Source organism: Ochotona curzoniae, unplaced genomic scaffold, assembly GCF_017591425.1.
Source record: "Ochotona curzoniae isolate NIBS_2020 unplaced genomic scaffold, NIBS_Ocur_1.0 contig_3622, whole genome shotgun sequence".
Taxonomy (NCBI): Eukaryota; Metazoa; Chordata; class Mammalia; order Lagomorpha; family Ochotonidae; genus Ochotona; species Ochotona curzoniae.
The window spans coordinates 3154147-3173423 of record NW_024465926.1 but is presented as its reverse complement, the minus strand read 5'-3'; the positions used below and the strand labels follow the sequence as shown (position 1 = coordinate 3173423).

Sequence of the window (19277 nt, the reverse complement as noted above, 5' to 3'; positions counted from 1 at the left end):
ACCCATGATTGGACATCTGTCAGACGCTGTTTCTCTGTAAATCACCTTCTCATCAGGTGTATCTGCTCAGGAACTAAAGGGTTCTTGACACACCACACAGTTGCCAGGATCAGATATATTGGGTTTAGGTTTGATCAGGACATTCTACCAAATGGCTGGCTTCAGCTACCTCCTACTTTAAGGCCAACTATGCTTAAAGTGATGGAGTCGATCTCTCCTCCCATTAGTTTACCCCCAGAGACACAGGGAAGGAGTCTTACATAAACACAATTATGAGATACAGCAGAAACTCAAGGCTTTTTAAGGAATGCTTGTTAGTAACGTGAAAACACCAACAAGAGAGCTCTGTAAATCTGAAACGTGGTGATTCTCAAACTTGCTGAGCCTATGATTTCTGTTGTGCTGAATGGGTGACTTTCAAATCAACTTTCTCGAATCTTCGCATGAGTGTGTGCCATCATCCTTAGTTCTTTTTCAGAAGTTTCGAATCTGCTTAGCTGCCAAGTTGCATTTCTGCTTTGTATTCATTCAACAAACAGGGTTGAGTGCGTGCTGTCAAGTGCTGCTCTCTATATAAAGTAATTCCAATTATAAATAGAAATTCACCAATATTCTAAAGACTAGAGCAAAGACAGTGCGTTACATTCCCTCAAGAAACAGCCTGCGGTGTTTTAAAGAATCCTTTGTAAGAGAAAAATATAAGAACGTGACAGAAAGTGTAGATTCAGAACCAACAGCTCGGTTTTTGGTGGCAGGCAGAGAAAAATCCCTGAAAACAGATATGGACTCTGTCTGTCCAAGAGGAAGCCCTTGAGTGTTTACATGGCAAAAATAGGTTTCTGCTGAAGATCGCTTGGCTGTTTCTTCAGCCTACATGGTAGGATTGAAACTCTATCAGAGTTGGGGCTGACTCATGAAATAGTGTGAAGATTGTTTTGTGTGTATCCTGTGCCTGTCAGATCTCCAAAGGCTTTGGATGCAGAATCCCCGTAGGGTTGAACAGGCGCAGTAAGGAACACTCCCAGGACCTTACGGAAGTTCTGTGCTTGCATCAGCACTGACCTGGACTTGGCCTGGAGCATGGGATGCTATGGAATGCTGTGGGAACCAGGAGAGAGCAATGAATCAAGGCATTAAGGTGTGTGCATTTTATCACCCATGGATCTAACCATTCAACATGGTTGGATTGAACATCTGTAATGCAAGTTTGATTGAATAGACAGCTTGAGAAAGTGATTGCTGATGGATACCATGTTGCTTGCTTGTGGACAGGTCCAAAGAGCCTCTAAACTCTGTGTTCTGTAAAAGGAGCTTGGTGCCTCTGGACACTAATGAGATCTCGAGGGATGCAAAAAGCAGTTAAGCAATGGACTGTATCCTGGGGAGAGCCCATATGATGTTTTTTTTAACTAAATACTGCTTAAGTTGTTGGAGGACATTGCTTTCCATGCCCCAGCAAGGATTTCACAAATCAACCCATGTACTGGCTCTTCACACTGATGAAACAGCTGAATTCTGCTTTTGTAGCCAGGCAGGTAGTTCTGGTATAACTGGTTAACTCCAGTCTGACAGAACAGGAACAGGGCATGGTCTTTGGAGTTTGCCAGGATGGCCAATACAGGTTCATCTAAGAAAAATCAAGATTTTAGAAAATGTATAAGGCAGTTGAAGACAAATTGGTACCTTGAAACCAGTAATTTGTAGAACATCCACTCTGTGGAAACTGACAAGTGCTACAAATCAAGGGTCTGTTTTTAATTATCAGCATATCATTGAAAGAAAGCCGCTTTCTTGCCTATGGGTCTGTAGAGAATCCCTAGCCATCTGTGGGAGGACTACAGCTCCCAGGGGAACTGTCTTAAAGGAGCCTGAGGTCCTCCTGTCTCACAGACATCATTATACATCCCAGCACATCCTTGTACATCCCTATACAGGGTCAGAACGTCTGCCCCGGTGGGTGCTACAACTCAAATGCAGGCTGGGGTGTGAGTCTCCACAAATGTTCATCATCCTTAGGTATACTTGCCCTTGAAAGATGTGAGTGTGGATCACAATGCAAACACACTCTAAAGAATGGCTCCAAATCCCTCTATTCACACCTGTCTGTGTGAGCAGGATTGGTGTATATTCTGCAGATACATTTAATCCATCCAAATTTTCATAATTCTTGGGATAATAATAGAGCTTAATTTGCTCTTGCACACGTTTCTAGGTGGCTAGAAATCTCTGCCTTCTGGGTTCTCATCGCTAAGAATCACACTGAAAAGAAAGAAGCAGAAAAGCATAAAATCAAGGTCAAGAAGATTAAGCCCCTTAATTCACGTGCCAACTTCCCATTTCAATTGTGGTTTTGTCTCCCGGCTAAAGTTTGTCTTTTTATGACATTTGCATTAAGCCCAGAGGACATTTTGAGTGGAAACATGCTGAAAGCATAATTGAAACGCTGAGTGGTGCCATTCTCTTAATTTGCATTTTTCCCCCAGGTGTGGAGTTTTCACTTCCCCCTTTCTTCTCCCAGGGTGTTCAAAGATTATCTCAAAGAATGATGCTATGCAATTGATTCCAATAAATCCCGCCATACAGTATATTATATGTATAATTTTTTATTTCCAGAAGCTATTTTAAATGCCACCATGATAAACTATATAGAAAAGTCATTTGTGGTTTCATAGTTGTACAGATAGTTCATCTACTCCCTCAGAGAAAGGTTCTGCATATTTGTTCACAAGTTTAATTGTTTATTAGAATTTTCGCTTTCAATTGTCCATATGGTGTTATGTTGACTACTCGGGTGGTTGTTGCTATAGAAACATTTTTAAATAGATATAAACTGTTCAATTCCATCATTAAACATGTTCTCTGAACTGTATGCCACAAAATGCAAACAGTCCCTGTTCTGAAACTTTGGGAGTCAATGACATTTTGGTGATGTCAACAATGATAAGAATATAAAACAGTGACCCAGGGATGAACATATCACTGGTACCCTTTGGTAAGGAATTTAATGTAAGATAAAAATCAGTGGGAAATTAGAGAAGTTGATAAAAGATATCATGAATTATTTCTCCTTTGTTTTTCATGTATCTGATTTTCCATTTTGATAGTGCCAAAGTCACTACTGCTACAGAAGTGATTTTGATCTGTGCCCTTTCTAAGATTTGTGTTAGTCATGTGAGCTATGTTGATTTCATTCCAGATATTTTGATGTCAGAGCTCTCTGGATTAAAAACTTGAGTAGAGTGAAACCATGCCACCGATGTGTCCTAACCAGGGTTGGACAGAACAAAATGAGGCAGCCAAGACAGCATTTCCAGAGGGGCCCACGCATAATGTGGACACACGGACACACATTTAGCTAAAGTTTCTACTCTTTGGGTTCTTTTTATTGCGTAGCAGAAAAACATATACCTGACATAATTCATGTGTATTATAAATATTATCTTCAAGTAGTTTGTGAATTAAGATAAAAACATGTTAAGTTAGTAAAGGAATTACAGGGAAACTGCGGTGAAACTATGAGACTAGAAGCTAAACGAAGGAACACATCCTCTTTAAGAGTGGCACCGACTCAGGCAGGTACTGTTCTTACCTGAGGACACATACCAGCTACGTGGCTTTGGAGAACTCATTACACCTCACCACGCCTCATTTTCAAAGAGGGAGGAAAGCGCACACTGATGCCACGGCAAGCCCGAGTGTAGAGCTCATAGTATTGTGTGGGTAGTTTGGGTAAAATCAAACCTGAGGTTTCTTATGAAGTTGTCTGAGCAAATAATGTGCTTGCATAATTACCCAAGTCTTTGCTGAGTCACCATGAGCCAGATGCTATCAGTTCTCTTCCTTTGGTTTAGTTTTTCTTTCACCTGCTCATGTGAGGGAAGTAGGGCTTCTTCAACACAGGTGGCAGGATTCTGAGATGGATAAGGCTGGCTCAGTATCACTCACCCCACCCCCTTAGCCTTGCAGTGAAGCCTACTGTGGCCATCTCCATGGTAACACCACATGGCTGGCAGGTTGAAGAAGGCATGCCTGACTGGAAGGAAGTAGAAGGACCCAGGAGCAGGCAGGAGGCCAGCTGGAGGAAGGATTGCTTCCTTGGTGACCAGAATTACTGGGTATGGCAAGGGTGACTCCCAGTCTTGGAGCTCCAAATTCTGCCCTGAATGCATTACCCACTAGCTATATATCATTTGTTTACTAATGTCCTAGGGATAACAAACTGCTAGTATGGGAGACACTACTTTTAGTTCATTTTCCAGATGATCAGGTGGAAAATCCGGATAAAGCTCCTATCTTTAGCCTGGCCCAGCCCTGGCCGTTGTGGCCATTTGTGGAATGAACAGCAGATGTAAGATTTCTCTGCATCTTCCTCTCTTTATATAAAACTTATTTTAAATAAATAAATCAGTGATGAATCTTTGAAAAAAAAAAAAAAAACTAGTTGTGGGTGGCTTGCTCAAGGTCACAGGGCACATGTACAAGCCAGGATTGAAAAAGGGAATACAACCCTATCATGAAAACAGCCCTTTTTAGGATACAGAAGTGGGAGTTCTAGGCACGGTAGGACCCAAGCTCCACTTTGTGCCAAGCACGACTGGGAAATGTGGAAACCTGGCATCCAGACAAGTGCTTGATTATCTTAAGTCTTGGTTCTTGGCTCTCTCTGCTCTCAGTTCATCTGGAGGGCTGTTATGAACTGCTGATGCACAGACCCCAAGCCAGGTCACTTGGTCAGAATGTCAGGAGGGAGTGGAAGCAAGGCTTGCTATATTTTTAGCGATGATTTCATTAGTAGCCAGCCTTGAGAAAGAATCATGGCCCCATGGATCTGCTTCTATGCTGGCAAAAGGTGTGGACAAAAAATGAAAACCTAGTTACACAGTCAGCTCTCTAATTGTGTTGGGAAGGGTGATAACGAGCATCGAATGCCTGTGGTGTAAAAGCTCAACATATATGTGGTGTCTCAGTATGCCCTTACCTTGACCTCTGCAGTAAAGTGTTACGTCAAGTCGCCTTGTCCCCTACCGTTTGTAGGACACAGCAGGAGAGTGGGGAGGCAGGTTTTTGCTGTATCCTTTTCAAAGTTGTTATCTCAAGCAAGTTAGGTAAAATCTCTGAAGCTCAGTCTCTTATACAATGAAATGTATTGTGCGTAGCTTACAGACTGCATATTCACAGTAGGACTGCAGTGCCCCCATGGGGGTAGAATAGGTTCTTCGGGGGAGCAACAGGATGGTACTTTAAAGCAAAGTATACATGTGCATGCTTGTATAAACATTAAAAGTATATCTGTGACATTGAAATTCTGTGAAAGTGGTAGCAGTTACAAAAAAATATTCTGAGGTGGCTTCTTAGGGTAGTAGATAATGACAAAATAGAAGCTGAGAAATATTGGTGCAGATTGGTGTCGGCACAGGGCTGGAAAAGGATGCATCAGCTGCAGCCCTTGGCTCAGAGAGCAGGAACCACTCAGTCCATAGTAGGTGTTGCTCCCATTATCTGCCCAATCATCCATCCAACTGATTCCAAGCATGTTTCGGGATTATGAAAAGCTGTGATGGCTTACAAAGCAAGAAAAGGCAGCACTCTGACTTCCCCAGTGAGTTAAATCCCAGAGAAGCACCAGAGTCGAAGAACCATCAGGAAAGGATGCGGACAGAGCCTGGGAACACACAAGAAAATAAAGTCTTTTACTCCTACTCCTCTCCACTGCTGGGCTCAGCCAGATCAAGAGGTCGCCAGAGTCCATTGTTCTCAATTCGCACCTTTGCACGTGGCCTCCTGAGCTCACAGCGGGGGAGACAATCATTGGCCATCACTAGAACCTTCAGGAGAATAGCCAAGTAAAGTGGAAACATTACTGTTGGTCTCCCATGTGGAGAGGTATTCTGTTCATTGTAGAAAGTAGCAATGAATGAAGAATTCAACTGGATTTCTGCTCCATGCTCCCATTGGGAAAATAGATAGTAAGTCAACATAATGGTTAAGCATGATAATAAAGGGCCCTGTAGCTGCAGTCCTTGGCTCAGAAGCTCTATCTACTGGAAGCTCTAGAGACTCCCGGGAGAGGGAGTAAGTTGGGGGAGGGTGAAGAAGGTGGGACATGCCCTCTGCAGAAGAATGATATAACGGAGAGGTAAAATGGTGGGCATGAGAGGTGTCAGCTGAGTAAGGTATGGTGTGAAGGCAGAGTCAGAAAGTTTGACTTAATGGCTTGGATGCTAAGCATTATTTTTCAGTGAGAAGCTGCGCCTGTTACCTGCTTGCAATGGGACAATCCAAGCTTCCTGTAAGGAGTGAGGGATTTGGGGTTTGGGGCTCAGGGCCACACATGGCCTGGACCCAGCTTTCCTCCTGCTTCTTGCTTTCTCCTTGGCTCTGTGTCAGTCTTACTGGCTTCTTTCAGTTCTCTGGATGCCACAAAATCTTTGTTCATGTTATGGTCTTTTCTGCAATAGGTTCCCTTTTATTTAAGAGATATGGATTTATGCCTGTCTTCCTTATTTTACTTTAAGTTAGGAATTATCCTTTTGTCTCCAGCATTAAAACCTCGGCATCTAGAGTGATGTTTGTTCTCACTAAATTTTCTGAGGAAGGGAGGGAGGAAATTTAACTGGGAAACTAGAACTCACACCAAGTTGTGTATTTCCCATTCCTTCCCAACTTCGACTGCCTTTTTGATCCTGCCCAGGGACTAGGGCTAGAATTTTCATGCTGACACTTGAAGCAGCAAGTTCCCAGAGGACCTTGTCAATTTAGTAATCGGCCTCCAAAGGGTAAATTCTGATTGTGAATAACAGTTAAAGTAACCTTGATGTGTTTCTGTATATGCCTTGCCAAAACTGAAAGCTAGACATGCCCAGTCAATCCTGGCCACCAAGATGATCAAAGGAAACAAGCATGATCCGAGAACTGCAGACTCCCCAGGGTCCACTTGCTGTGGAGCAGACAGCCTGAAAGCTAACTTCATCGAGCAAAGGCTGAGGCTCTGATGCAGAGTGACCACAGGTAGCACCAGGCAACAGTGCCTCTAGGGTGGTGGCTATGCTTGAGGATGATGGACTGGCACCTGGGGCATTCGCCTGGGTTCTGAGAGGATCCCAGGAGGGTTGTGTTCAACAGGAGGTGTTGTCTCTTAAGACCACGTAGTGGTGAAAGCCATGTGGACCAGGCCTCAAGTCTTGGTTTATCAGCTACCAACTGTGTATCCAGGATACTGATCTGGTCCTTGCCAAGCACCAACCTTCCCTATGTATTGTAGGGGAGGAGATCAAAATAGAGTTTCATTCATTTTTTTTTTCTGTGAAGATGACAACATTTGTGAAATGTTGGGTACCTAACTTCACATGTGCCAAGCACTCAAACCGCCTCGGCCATTCTCAATCATCTGCCGGTGTGATCATTACCCTCATCGCCCCAGAATTGAGAAATTCATACAACTTTAACAGCATACTAGGGTGTAAGTAGATATTGTCGCTAAAAAATACACACACAAAAAGTTCCTAGTAGCAACATTTTAAGAACCTTGAAGAAGAAATATCCCAGGAGTCCAGTGAAAATGGGACAGACTGAATATTAGCATGCAGTGAAGTAATGGGCAGTAACTAGTGATTCCACACATAACGTGATTACTGGGTAGTGGGTGGAGTCTGAGACCTTACCTTGCAGCCATAATGCATGGCTTTTTGTTTAAGATTTATTTATTTTTATTGGAAAGGGAGCTATACAGAGAGGAGAGAGAAAGATCTTCCATCCAGTGGCTCACTCCCCAAGTGGTCTCAGTGGCTATAGCTGAGCTGATCCTAAGCCAGGAGCCAGGAGCTTCTTCTGGGTCTTCTGCAAGGGGCAGGGTCCCAAAGCTTTGGGCCATCCTTGACTGCTTTACCAGGCCACAAGCAGGGAGCTGGATAGGAATTGAACCGGTGCCCTTATGGGAACCCAGCAGATGCAAGACAAGGATTTTGCCACTAGGCTTCTGCTCTGGGCCCACAGCCACGTTTTAATGCAACAAACTCTAACATGGATCAAAACAGATCAGACCTAAGAATGTCATATTTAATGATTCTGTTTACGTGAAAGGAAAGCTGATCTGTGGCATTTGAAATCAACTGAGTGTGGTCTTTATGGAGGAGGGTTGTACTCAGAAAGGGAGTGAATTGGGTGCTGGATTAGGTGTTTATTTGTGAAAATGTGTTGTTGAGTTGTTCATTTTTATGTGTGCACATTTCTCTATTATGCTTTTATCAAAGAGTTACTAAATGAGCTGTTCAGTAAAGTTGAAAGTCAAATAATACAATTCTGTAGTTATGTGTGAGGGGCCTTAATATCAAAGGCAGACAGGCAAACATGGTACAAAATACAGTGTATTCTGATACCCATGATGACAAACATTGTGTGGCAGGTGAGAAAGCATCATGGGGGTCATGGGGGGCTGTCACTGCATCGGAAGTGGTGGTGCCCAGTGTTGCATGCAGCTAGACAGGTTTTCCCTCTGCCCTCCCGTGCATGACTCAGGTGTAGAAATGCCATCCCTGTCTCCTCACTCCCCATATCACCATCACTGCCACCACTGCCTTCATCTGAAAAGGCATCATTGGCACAATTTGAAACAAGTGTTCCTGACCAACCTTCTTGTCCTTCCCCAGATAACTAACTGTCTGTAATCCAGATCTATTGAACTAGAACCTTTGGATGGGGCTTTCTGGAGTTTTCGAGACTTCCCCTTGTGATTGCAATCCTGGATCTAGAACATGCAGTGGACCTTGATTCCTCCACAATGAATATAGTCCTGGCTACCGGGAAGCAGGCTTTCTCATTTTTTCAGTTTGTCTGCCAAGGGCATTTTCAATTTTATCTCCAGTCTTTTCTACATCCCCATCCTCCCTGTCCCATTTCAAATCCACCTTTGATTCAAGGACACTGTGTTAATTCTTTTCTTGAATCTGACTTGTTACATAGCTTAGCCTGGACTGTGCCCCATCCTCTCAAGGGTGGGCTAATGTCCTGCTCATCACCAGGGCCCAGTTCAATTGCTGCCTCCATGAACCTGCCCTCAAGGCTTTGAGCACTCTGAGCTCATTCCCTCCCATATCCCTCTACAATGTCTGACTGTCTACCCTGCCCCCAGCCTGGGAAGGACCTTGACCACCTCATTGATTAGAAACTGTCTAGAACATGACAGGTGATTCTGGAGGTATCTTGGTTGAGTGGATTCCATCAGCACCAAGTTGCTTGGGTCCAGGGGGTTTGTGAACGGTCAGTGGGTAGCACCTGCGGAGCTGGGCTGGGGCGTAGTGAGGTGGCCCATGTTTTCCAAGTCAGATTTCTCAAGGGCTAAATCACGCAACCTGCTCATGCTTTCGCTGTTGTTGTGTTTGCTTTTCCTCAGTGACCTTCAGTGACTGCAAGGGAAATGAGAAGCTCCACTATGAGGTCTCCAGCCCGTACTTCAAGGTGAACAGCGATGGTGGCTTAGTGGCCCTGAGGAACATAACTGCAGTGGGCAGGACTCTCTTCGTCCACGCACGGACTCCCCATGCTGAAGACATGGCAGAACTTGTGATCGTTGGGGGGAAGGACATCCAGGCCTCCTTGCAGGTAACACAGCTACTGGGGATCGGTCGGATCTGGGAAGAATCACTGGGCTCTGCTGTCTGATGTGGAAAATGGATTTTTCCTTCATCATGGTCGAGATCATGTTTCCATAAATGACAGAAACATAATAAGAAAAAGGTGAAGGAGGTGCAGTGGGGGTTTCTGGCTTGTCTAATTCACGTGTTTCAGTGTCAGCTCTGTGTTCAAGCATAGCTGTGTGCCTGCACCCAAATGATGACAGCAGCTTTGAGCTACATCCTCCTCTTGGTTCCATTTCCCTCTATGCCAACCTCACAGTCAGAGTCCTATGTCTCCCTACCACCCAGGGTGCAGGTCTCATCTGTCCAAGTTCAAGTCCCCTTAGGAAACTCTTCTGCTGAGGTCAACAGATGCTTGATATGAAATCTCACGGGGTTGTGTGGCCATCCCCGAGGTGTTCACTGTTTGTCCATTGGGTATAATGCTCAGGTTATCCAAGGGTGGGCCAGAGTCCAGTCAACCCCACCCACCTTAAAACAAAATGTGAGAGTGACAGAAGGGTAGTTACCCCACAGTCAGTGCAGGTGCCACTGTCAGAGGAAGTGACGTGTACTCTAGAAAGGCAAGAACCAGAGTGGTGTGGCCTGCTCCCCTGCCCTGTACCAGAGCCTGTTCCCTTCCTCATGCTGAACCCTGCACTGCAGCATATGCATTTACATTGTGAACACCAGCAGCTCTCACTCGTGCTCACTGGACTTTATGTAACATCCGATTGTTTTTAGCAGAAAATCACTCTGGCTTCTTGATTAAGGACCTAACAGAACAAGGACAATGACAGTTGTGTGCCCCTGGTATGGTGTGCCTAGCTTTTTCTCCTGTATGCTGGCCTGTTGTTCCTCAACTCTTCAAAACTTCATTGCCTGTCTCCATCTTGCACTTGTTTTGACTGCTGATACTGTTTGAGAGTGAAGTGGATGCAGTTCCCTAGCTGGAGAGCAGAGACATTGCAACTGGCAATGGAAACATTGCCTTCCTGCCATGGTCTTGAGAGAGAATCACTGAACTCCTTTATCTGAGAACTATAGGGGTTACAGGGTTGAGAAGACTCCTGTGTGGCCCAGGTGCTGCCGCTGTGGTCGCCATGTTCATGCAGGAACTGGTAATCACTGCAGGCCGGGTCTGAATGTCTTCCCAGTGTGGTACTTTCAGACCCCACTGTTGATCTGGAGTTGTTTCCAGGGCTGGAATCCATTTACCATGCCTGGGCCAGAAGAATTCTGTGACTCCCCACTGTATCTGTGACTATCAGTTCAGGTTAGATCATAACCTCCAAATGAAACCAAAGCAAGTCACCAATGTTTTCTAAGAAAACTTGGAACTCAACCTAAAATTCAGAATGGAAACCCATTGGCACCACACAGACCAGCTTTTCTCTTACTTAGACTCAGCCATTTTCACAGTATCTTGATAACTTGAGAACCAGTTGGCAAAAACTGAAAGCACCAAAACTGCCAGAATGTGCTATCTGGTAACTGGTAAATAATATCGGATCCATGGAGAATGAGGTGTGTGCAATGGAATCTGTTTAGACAGACAGTCCTTCTGGCAGTAACTCACCTTGTGTCTGGAAAAGATGGGATCATAGTATTCTGCTTCAAAGAACAGGAGGGAGCCTGGACACATCTCATCGAAAATTTCACCTTAAAGGGAGGGAGATTCTGAATCCTGAGGAAGAGACTCAGCCGTGAAAGGACTGTCTCTCCTTTCCTGTGAGATGTCCTCCTATGGCCCTGACCGTTTCTCGTATGTCACTGTCTGAACACATCGTTTCCCAAAACATGGCTGTAATCGTTTGCTTCCTGTAAAGCATGGTGGAGGCTGTTGTACTGTTCCCTTTGCCAGACTCCGGCAGAATGGGCATTCATCTCCCGCCTCGAGCGATTTCGTGAGGTTTGAAAATAGGCCTTGTGAAGATGCCCAGATGTGTCTGTAAGCAAAAGCCCCAGTGAGGAATAAAGGCAAAGGAAATAACACAGATAGCAAAGGCAGATTGCACAGGCTTTCATAGACGTTCAGTTGGTGGTTTTTAGGCTCCATTATGTTCAACCACACGAGCTGACTGCTACACAGAGAAATCACTGCATGTGTTCGTTGTTGCGGCAACTCGCTCAGAAGGGACAGTGAATGTGCACGTGTGTGAGAGGAGAGTTAGTGATGACTCGCACCCTTGGGAGGCTGAGCAGGTAACAGTCACGTGGGTTATGTATGTGCCTCGTGTAGCTCTCATGGGCTACAAATGCTGACTCTTGTGCATTCCCTAGCACCTACATGAGACGTACTGTGTCATCATTTGCCCAGTGGAGGGATGGGGCAGTCTTGAAGAGGCGAGTGACTTGCCCAAGGTCACATAACAGAAAGGAACAGCATGGCGCTGACCTGAGCCAGGACTGTAACCGCTGCAGCATGCCGCTGCTGCTTTCCCTGAGTGGGTGGGGTATGGCAGAACCTAGCTGGAGGGGCCAGTTTGGACAGGGAGGAATACCCGGTGGGGAGGCTCTTGCTCATCTTAGCTATTTGACTTTGGGAAGTTGCTTTGTCTTTGGAGCCTGCACTTAGTTTGTGTCTTTTGGTCACAAAATTAAGGTGGTACGAGACTTGTTAGGGTTCACAAGGCTGCTCTGTCTAACTGTTCATTCTCCTGCCTGTTACTGTGCTGGCTGGGCACCTGTGCCACAGGATGGCTGTTAACAATTCCCATGAGTCAGGAGAATGAAGCATGGGTCTGAGTATCACAGTAGTGAAGGAGGAAAACAAGCAATGAAGATGTGCTTGAGAGAAGAAAGAACTAAGATTCCATGTCGAGATGATTCCAAATTGGGTAGCCTTAGGAGACGGAGAGGAGCTGGACCTCTCAGGACAGGGGAGAGTGGTCAGGCTCATGTGTGTTGCGTTGAAGATGTTGAAAGGTGAGTGATCCATGGCGGCCTTGCTTCCAGGCTATAGCTTTGGGGGAAGAATACCATAGTGATGAGAGTTTGGGCTTTGGAATCGGTATGACCCCAGGCAAGTTGCTCAGCCCTGGACCCCAAGTCTTCAGGTATGGTATAGGGGTCAGAGCAAAGTCTTTCTCACAGTTTCTGTGATGCTGTGATGGAAAGGAACACGACTCAGCATCCACTGAGGCCATGGGACAGAAGCCAGCCACAAGGGTCAGGAGGAGAAAGTCCTGAGCAGAAAGGTTTGAAGGATGTGCAGCACAGCACAGCAGGGCAGGTTCCATATTGTTCACTGCACGCTGCCATGTTTGGGGAGCAGAGGTGTCAAAGCTTTGTGAGGTTGCAGCACAGCCCCACTTAGCAGCGGTTCCAGGAGCCCAGCTCCTCTTTAGTAAAAGGATGCATTTGTCTTATTGTTAGCTGCCTCTTACAAACCTGCTTCACTCTCAAAGTTCATGCTCCAACCCTGTGAACTCCAATTATTAATGGCTTCATCAGAGGCTCTCCAGCTATTTCTGCCTTTTGAATAGGCTGCCCAGGATCCGGTGTCTGCCTGAGCTCTAAGAAGTCACCTTGTATCTGAGAAAGCTGAGGAGTAGCTTAAGCCCTGTCTGTCTTAGGGCAGGCCTGAGGAACTGTTGGTGAGGGGTGGTGAAGTTGACCTTCCTGACACAAAAGGGTTTGTTAGCCGGTGGAAGCAGCAAGGAACCCAATGCATGAAAGTGTCCCTGCACAGAACTGAGATTTGGTCCTGCCTGATATGCCATCTCTCACAGCTGACAAGAATGAGGGGACAGAAAACAGAGGTGTGTGTGTGTGTATGTGTGTGTGTGTGACATACCCAGCTTCTGAGACATCCAAGGAACACCTCAGAGTCCTTCCCTATGTGGAGATGCCTTTACCTCAAGAGTAACTGAAACTCTTCAACTTTGTTTTTCTAGGCCACTCTTCTCCCCAAATTCAATATTCTCCCCCTTTTCGTTCCGATTTAAGTGGTTATGGCTGGCAACACTGGAGGTAGTAAAAGAAATTCTGACACCCATTGAAGAATGCGGCGAAGCTGGTCTGAAAAGAGATGTCGGGGTTTGTAGGAATTCATTCCGGCCTCTGATTTGTGAACTCTGAGCAGGCTGCGAGCTGCTGTAGATTTTGGATTCCTGTGGCAGGCCAGCTGGGTGTCTTGGACAGAGCACAAGATGTCCTGGGGACATCCCTTCCCAGTTCTCTGTGGGGAGTTGCTGGGGCCACAGGCTATCCCTGTTCACTGATATCACACCACACCTCTGCTTAATGTTCTCTCACTTCCCAGTCTGCCACTGTCCTGCAGCGATGGACTTGGTGCAGGGAGCCGATAGCAACACAACACGCATGGACTACTGACTGATGATCAACAGCCGAGATTTATTAGGGTCAACAGACTATACACTGAGGGTCCTATAGGATTAGGGTGGAGGTATTTAGCTCATCAGCAAATCCATCAGCTGTTTCTATGCTTTTGTTTGGAAGTCCTTTGGTCTTGTATATTGCACCAAGTGTTATCATACACATACTGTCACTCAACTGTTCTTGTACAAATGATATCCCATCAAGTATACAAAAGGTAGTCATTCGGTTGTTCTCATGCAAAGCATATCCAATCAGTCATACAAAAGGCACCCATTCAGTTGTTTATCATACAAATATTGTCCAATCAACTGTAAACCTGTACTCGCTGACCTTGTAGGGTCACAATGTCCTCCTACACCAGTCAGCTCACCGAGCCCCTGGCACCTATTCCAAAGACTTTTTCTACAAATGTCCCTCATGGCATACACAGCCAACCCTGCAGCCTTGCTGCCAATCAATTCCTTCTCATCTTTAAGTGGCTTCACCTGATGGTGTGTCATCTGTCCTAGGCACCTGCGCTGAATCCCCTTCCAAGGGGAGGTCTGTCCTGCTGGTCTCCCTTCTGTACCTTCTTCAGTGCCTGGGCTTCCTCTCCGTCTGTAATGATGTGTGAGCTTCTTTTGTTTGGGGTTGGTTGCATGCTGCGTGAGCAGACTGTGAGCTCTGTGAGTGAGCCATAGCAAGAGTGTCTGCAGTGTCTCCCATTGCCTGCCCTGCTCTGCCCTCAGGACCGGCACAGGGCCTGGACTCAGGCCTGACCGGCACAGTCAGGACTCAGTTTGCATCTTTGGAGTAAAGGAATGAGTGTAATATTAAACTCATTGCAGCAGCAGGCTACCTTGCTGGGAATCCTAGGGTTACACCTACCCTCTGCCTCAGTTTTCTCTGCTGTAAGATGGGTCTATAGTACTATCTCCCTAAGGGGAGTATGTTGAACCCATTTAGGTACCATGACAGCAACAGTTCCTTCTCATGGTCATATGGAGGCAACCAGACTGAACTGCACACATACTCAGTGGCTGCAAAGGGGACCCACTTTGTCCGTCTTGTCAGTTTGACTATACACGGTGTGGTGTTTGGAATGATGGGGGGGAGATGTTTCTTGCTCCCAGTGCCATTCCAGATGCTGCCTCCTGACAGAGCATTGGCTGAATGTCCTAGAGAAGAGATTCTTGATCCTTTAATGTCCCATGTGTGAAGATGAGCTATGCATAGTTTATACATGGTCACTGGAGATCAGTACAAAGTTTTGTCTTTAAAGGGGAAATGGGCTCTTAATTAAGTCCCTTAAGTTAATTACAAAAATAATCTTCCCTCTTTTTGTAATTTTAAGAAATGAAAAGAGAAAGTTACGATAGAAACTAAAAAGGCTAAATATAAGGCTTATTTATCTTAGTTGCTTATCGTCACTGTAAACATGCAATTTAAAAGACATAATTTTGGCTGCTGATCCAGTTTCAAGGATCAGGATGGAAATAGTTCCAAAAAAATAAAGTAAAATGAAAGGAGCAATCAGAGGAAGGAAACTCTTGGGAGAAACCGTTGTGTTGTTTATAGTGTTTAATATCTGTCCTGCCGCTGGAAGCCCACTACTTCCCCAAATCTCAACATTCTGTGTGCTCAGGACCACGGGGAGCCTGGGGCTGGACCTTGTGGAGCAATGGCCGAGGGTCCCTCTGTTCCTGCCCACATGTGTTCTCCCAGCTGTGGAGGAAACTTAAGGGTAGCCTGCAGTTGGGGTGCAACAAGACAGCGCCGCCTACCGGCCAGCCACATGATCTGCAAAGTCTCCTGGCTTTTTGCAGCTTGGATTTCCTCATCTGTACTCAGATGAGCCTCCAGCCTGGCCTGGACGCTGTCATGAGACACAGGGTTATAATAAGCACCGTGCCTGACCTAGCACCTGGTTCCCGGGGACTGTTAAATCATGGATGCATCTGAGGTTCTTACTGGGAGAACCCAGGGAGTTCCTGTCACTTCCATGCCTTCCTCACTTTTAAACACATTTGTTACTGAGATAAGCTCCGCTTCTTTTCTTCCCTGAGCCAACCGTTTAATTCTTCTCTTTGTTTTCACCGTTACATCGTCTGGCCTCTGAGAGCCTGCCACCACTGCAAGCAGGTTGACTTGACTCTTTTTCTTGAAAGCTTCTCAGATGTAAAAAAAACACAAACCACCAGCGCGGGGAAGTCAATGACCTTGTCTCTTGACCGTGTCCTATTGGCAGGGAGTGGTGCTGGGGACTGTGGAGCTGCTCAGTACATTGACGCTGCTTATCTTAAATCCCAGGGAAGGAACCGTCTGTGCATTTACGGGGATCTTAAAGAAATGATGAATCAAAAACACAAATGCTCACCTCATTTAATAAGCGTGGTGACTTCAAAAAGTCTGTAGGATACCACTCTCCATAAGGAAAATTAGGGTCCATTTAACTGTCATCCAAATTGGGGAAAATACGTAGTTGGAAATGGTTGTTAGAGATCCGGGAGTCGGGTCCAGCATGTGGTATTGGGCTGTTACCCATTGACACATGCTTAAATTGTTGTTTGTATAGTTCCTAGCTCCAGGATACTATTCAAATACAAATAAAAAGGCATCCTTTGATTCATTAATTTAAGTAGATAACGGATTTTTGTGTGTGTATCAGAACCTATGAAAATTATATTCCAAAGATTAATTTAATTGAAACGCTTGGGGAAGAAGTAACTGGTCCTACAGGAAGTGTAGATAACTAAAAGAGAATCTTTCTGGCTCATTTGGTGCAGCAGCAGAGTCCGACAGAAACACAATGGCAGTCACGTCTGTCCTGCTTATGTGGTTTCATATAGTCACGTTAAAAAAAACATGAAATTCATTTCAACAGTGTATTTTACTTAACTATTTTTGTATGGACCATGTTGACAGTATCTCAACAGGCAATCACTGGGTACATTCTTTGTAATGTTTTGGTGGCCTCCTTTTTTATACCAAGTCTTTGAAATCAAGTGTCTTTGACACTCAAAGGATATTTGCATTTAGCCTCCACCCTTGTGGAGTGCTCAGTCACTGGATGGGGTGCTTGGCTCTGGCACGCACAGGTTGTTCTAGAATTCTGCTGTCACGTGTATGTGTTTGAATAGCAGGAGGGAGAGCACCCTGCTCTGGGTACCCACCTCCTGTTAGGTCACGGCCTTGCATGCTCGCACTCATACGTCTGGTTTTCTGATCTGTACAATCACCCTGTGCCAGTGGTGACATGGTCCGTGTTGCACAGGTGCAGAAGGGGCACAGGCTCAGAGAGGTTGCTCAACGTAGCCAGACCCGTCAGTCAGCGGCAGGACTGCGGTACGTTGGAGGCAGCTCTGGTGTTTGTTTTGTTTTTTTCATTTTTTGTTTTTCGTTTTTGCCAGTAAGAAATAACACAGGGAAATTAAGAACCAATTAGGAATAAAAAACAAATCTATGGTTGAATAAAGCTTCTAAAGAAATTTTAAAGGAATGGTCCATCCCCATGTTGCAACAACATTCATGTTTTTCCTCCTATGAATGGAACCTTTGGAAAAGAATTTCATGGAAACAGCACATGTTCACTAAATGCAAATGCCCCATTGGCCCGAGACTTTACCTCATTGATCTTCATAATCTCAGAGTTTAGGGAAATGGCTCATATTTTCTAAATGGTGATTTACACTTGGATGTGCATCAGCATGATCTGATGCGAACCTTACAGCCATGCTGGAAACAGACAGCGTTATTCCTATGATAGTAGTCAGGACACTGAGACTCGGAGATGCAGGTCTTAGGTCACGTGGCAGCCCCAGTGCTCAACCTTGCGACATTCTCCGAGGCCACTGTTCGGTCCCAATGATCTTCCCCACAGCCAGCAGTGGCTTTTCAAGCAAATGGAACTGCAAATTGACAGGATGACAATGCACCCAACGTCTGTGATGTGATCAGGTGATATAACGCATACACATTTTATAGGTTCTCTGATATGTGTCTGCTCTCGTTCAGTACCATTAATCTTTTGGTACCATAAGTCACACATGCCAGTGGCTTACAAATATAAATAAAGGGCTGAGCTTCTATTTTTGAGATCTCCCTCTTTTCCTGAAGTTGCAAGAGTGGTTTATGTGGAGATCCTGGGGGACTGCTGGCATTACCAGCAAGCTAGACTGCTCTTGGGTTCTTTGATCTCAGTTCTCAAAAATTAGGGGACAAAGGAGAAAGGGAGGTTGTATGTATTTTTTAGTATTTCTTCACCTACCGCATTTGTCAGAAAAACTACCTGGCCTCACTCACACTTTCAAGACAGAAGGCATCTGTAGAAAAGTTAGTAAAGGGAAATCTCATATCCCTGGCCATGTCTTTTCCAGTCTACCTTTGTAGGGCCAGCCTGTGTGGACCATTCACCCCTGTGGCCTGAGCATGATTAGTAATGATTGCCAAGGTGGCAAAGGCCTTGGGCACCTCAGTCACTTCTTTGAGCAAAGCTAAGTCTCCCTTCAAGGCTCACATAGAAACACTTGATCCCTGTCACAGGGCCTCATCCAGTATGGTTGATTTTGTCTTTTTGTTTTAAGATTTATTTTTATTGTAAAGTTAGATATACAGAGAGGAGGAGAGAGAGAGAGAGGAAGATCTTCTGTCTGATGATTCACTCCCCAGCGGCTGCAACAGCTCAATTCCTTGAGCCAACCTGAACCCAGAAGCCTGGAGCCTCTTCTGGGTCTCTCACATGGGTGCAGGATCCCAAGGCTTTGGGCCATCCTCGACTGCTTTCCCAGGCCACAAGCAGGGAACTGGATGGGAAGCAGGGCCGCCGGGATTAGAACCAGTGCCCATATGGGATCCAGACACTTGCAAAGTGAAGACCTTAGCTGCTAGGCTACCGCACCAGACCTGCTTTTGTCTTTAAAAAAAAAAAAGATAAGAAAAAAACTGTGCTCAGAGAAGTTGAAGCCTGTTTCCCTGTGGTTCGTACTCCTTAGGGACTCTACACTGAAAATTGTGAAGAAGTACCCATAATCCCACTGGGCCCTCAGGTGTGAGTGTTACTGCTATTTACTGAATTGTCTCTTTAGTCTGTATTAATAAGGCAGGAAAATGGCAGTGATCAGAAAGCAAACACTTTGTATATCCATGCGTGAGTCATCGAAGTGTAACAGCTACTTGGTTTTTTCAGTGGATGAACTTTGCCAGCACTTCATCATCAATCTTCTCATGCAGATGAAGATTGGCTTTCCAAAGGAAACCAACAACTACAACAGAAACAACAAAATATTTAAAGTAATTCCACATAGACATTTTACAGATTTTGCACATGGGATCTAAACATAGGCA

At 45.3% G+C, this 19277-nt stretch overlaps 1 protein-coding gene across 1 annotated transcript in view; it reads left to right on the top strand.

Moving 5' to 3' along the window:
• CDH13 (cadherin 13) overlaps positions 1-19277 on the top strand; it is a 1068624-nt gene that overhangs the window by 540210 nt on the left and 509137 nt on the right. Inside the window, exon 4 of the mRNA XM_040982306.1 lies at positions 9389-9597. Coding sequence (XP_040838240.1) covers positions 9389-9597 — 209 coding nt within the window. The remainder of the gene's footprint in view (positions 1-9388; positions 9598-19277) is intronic.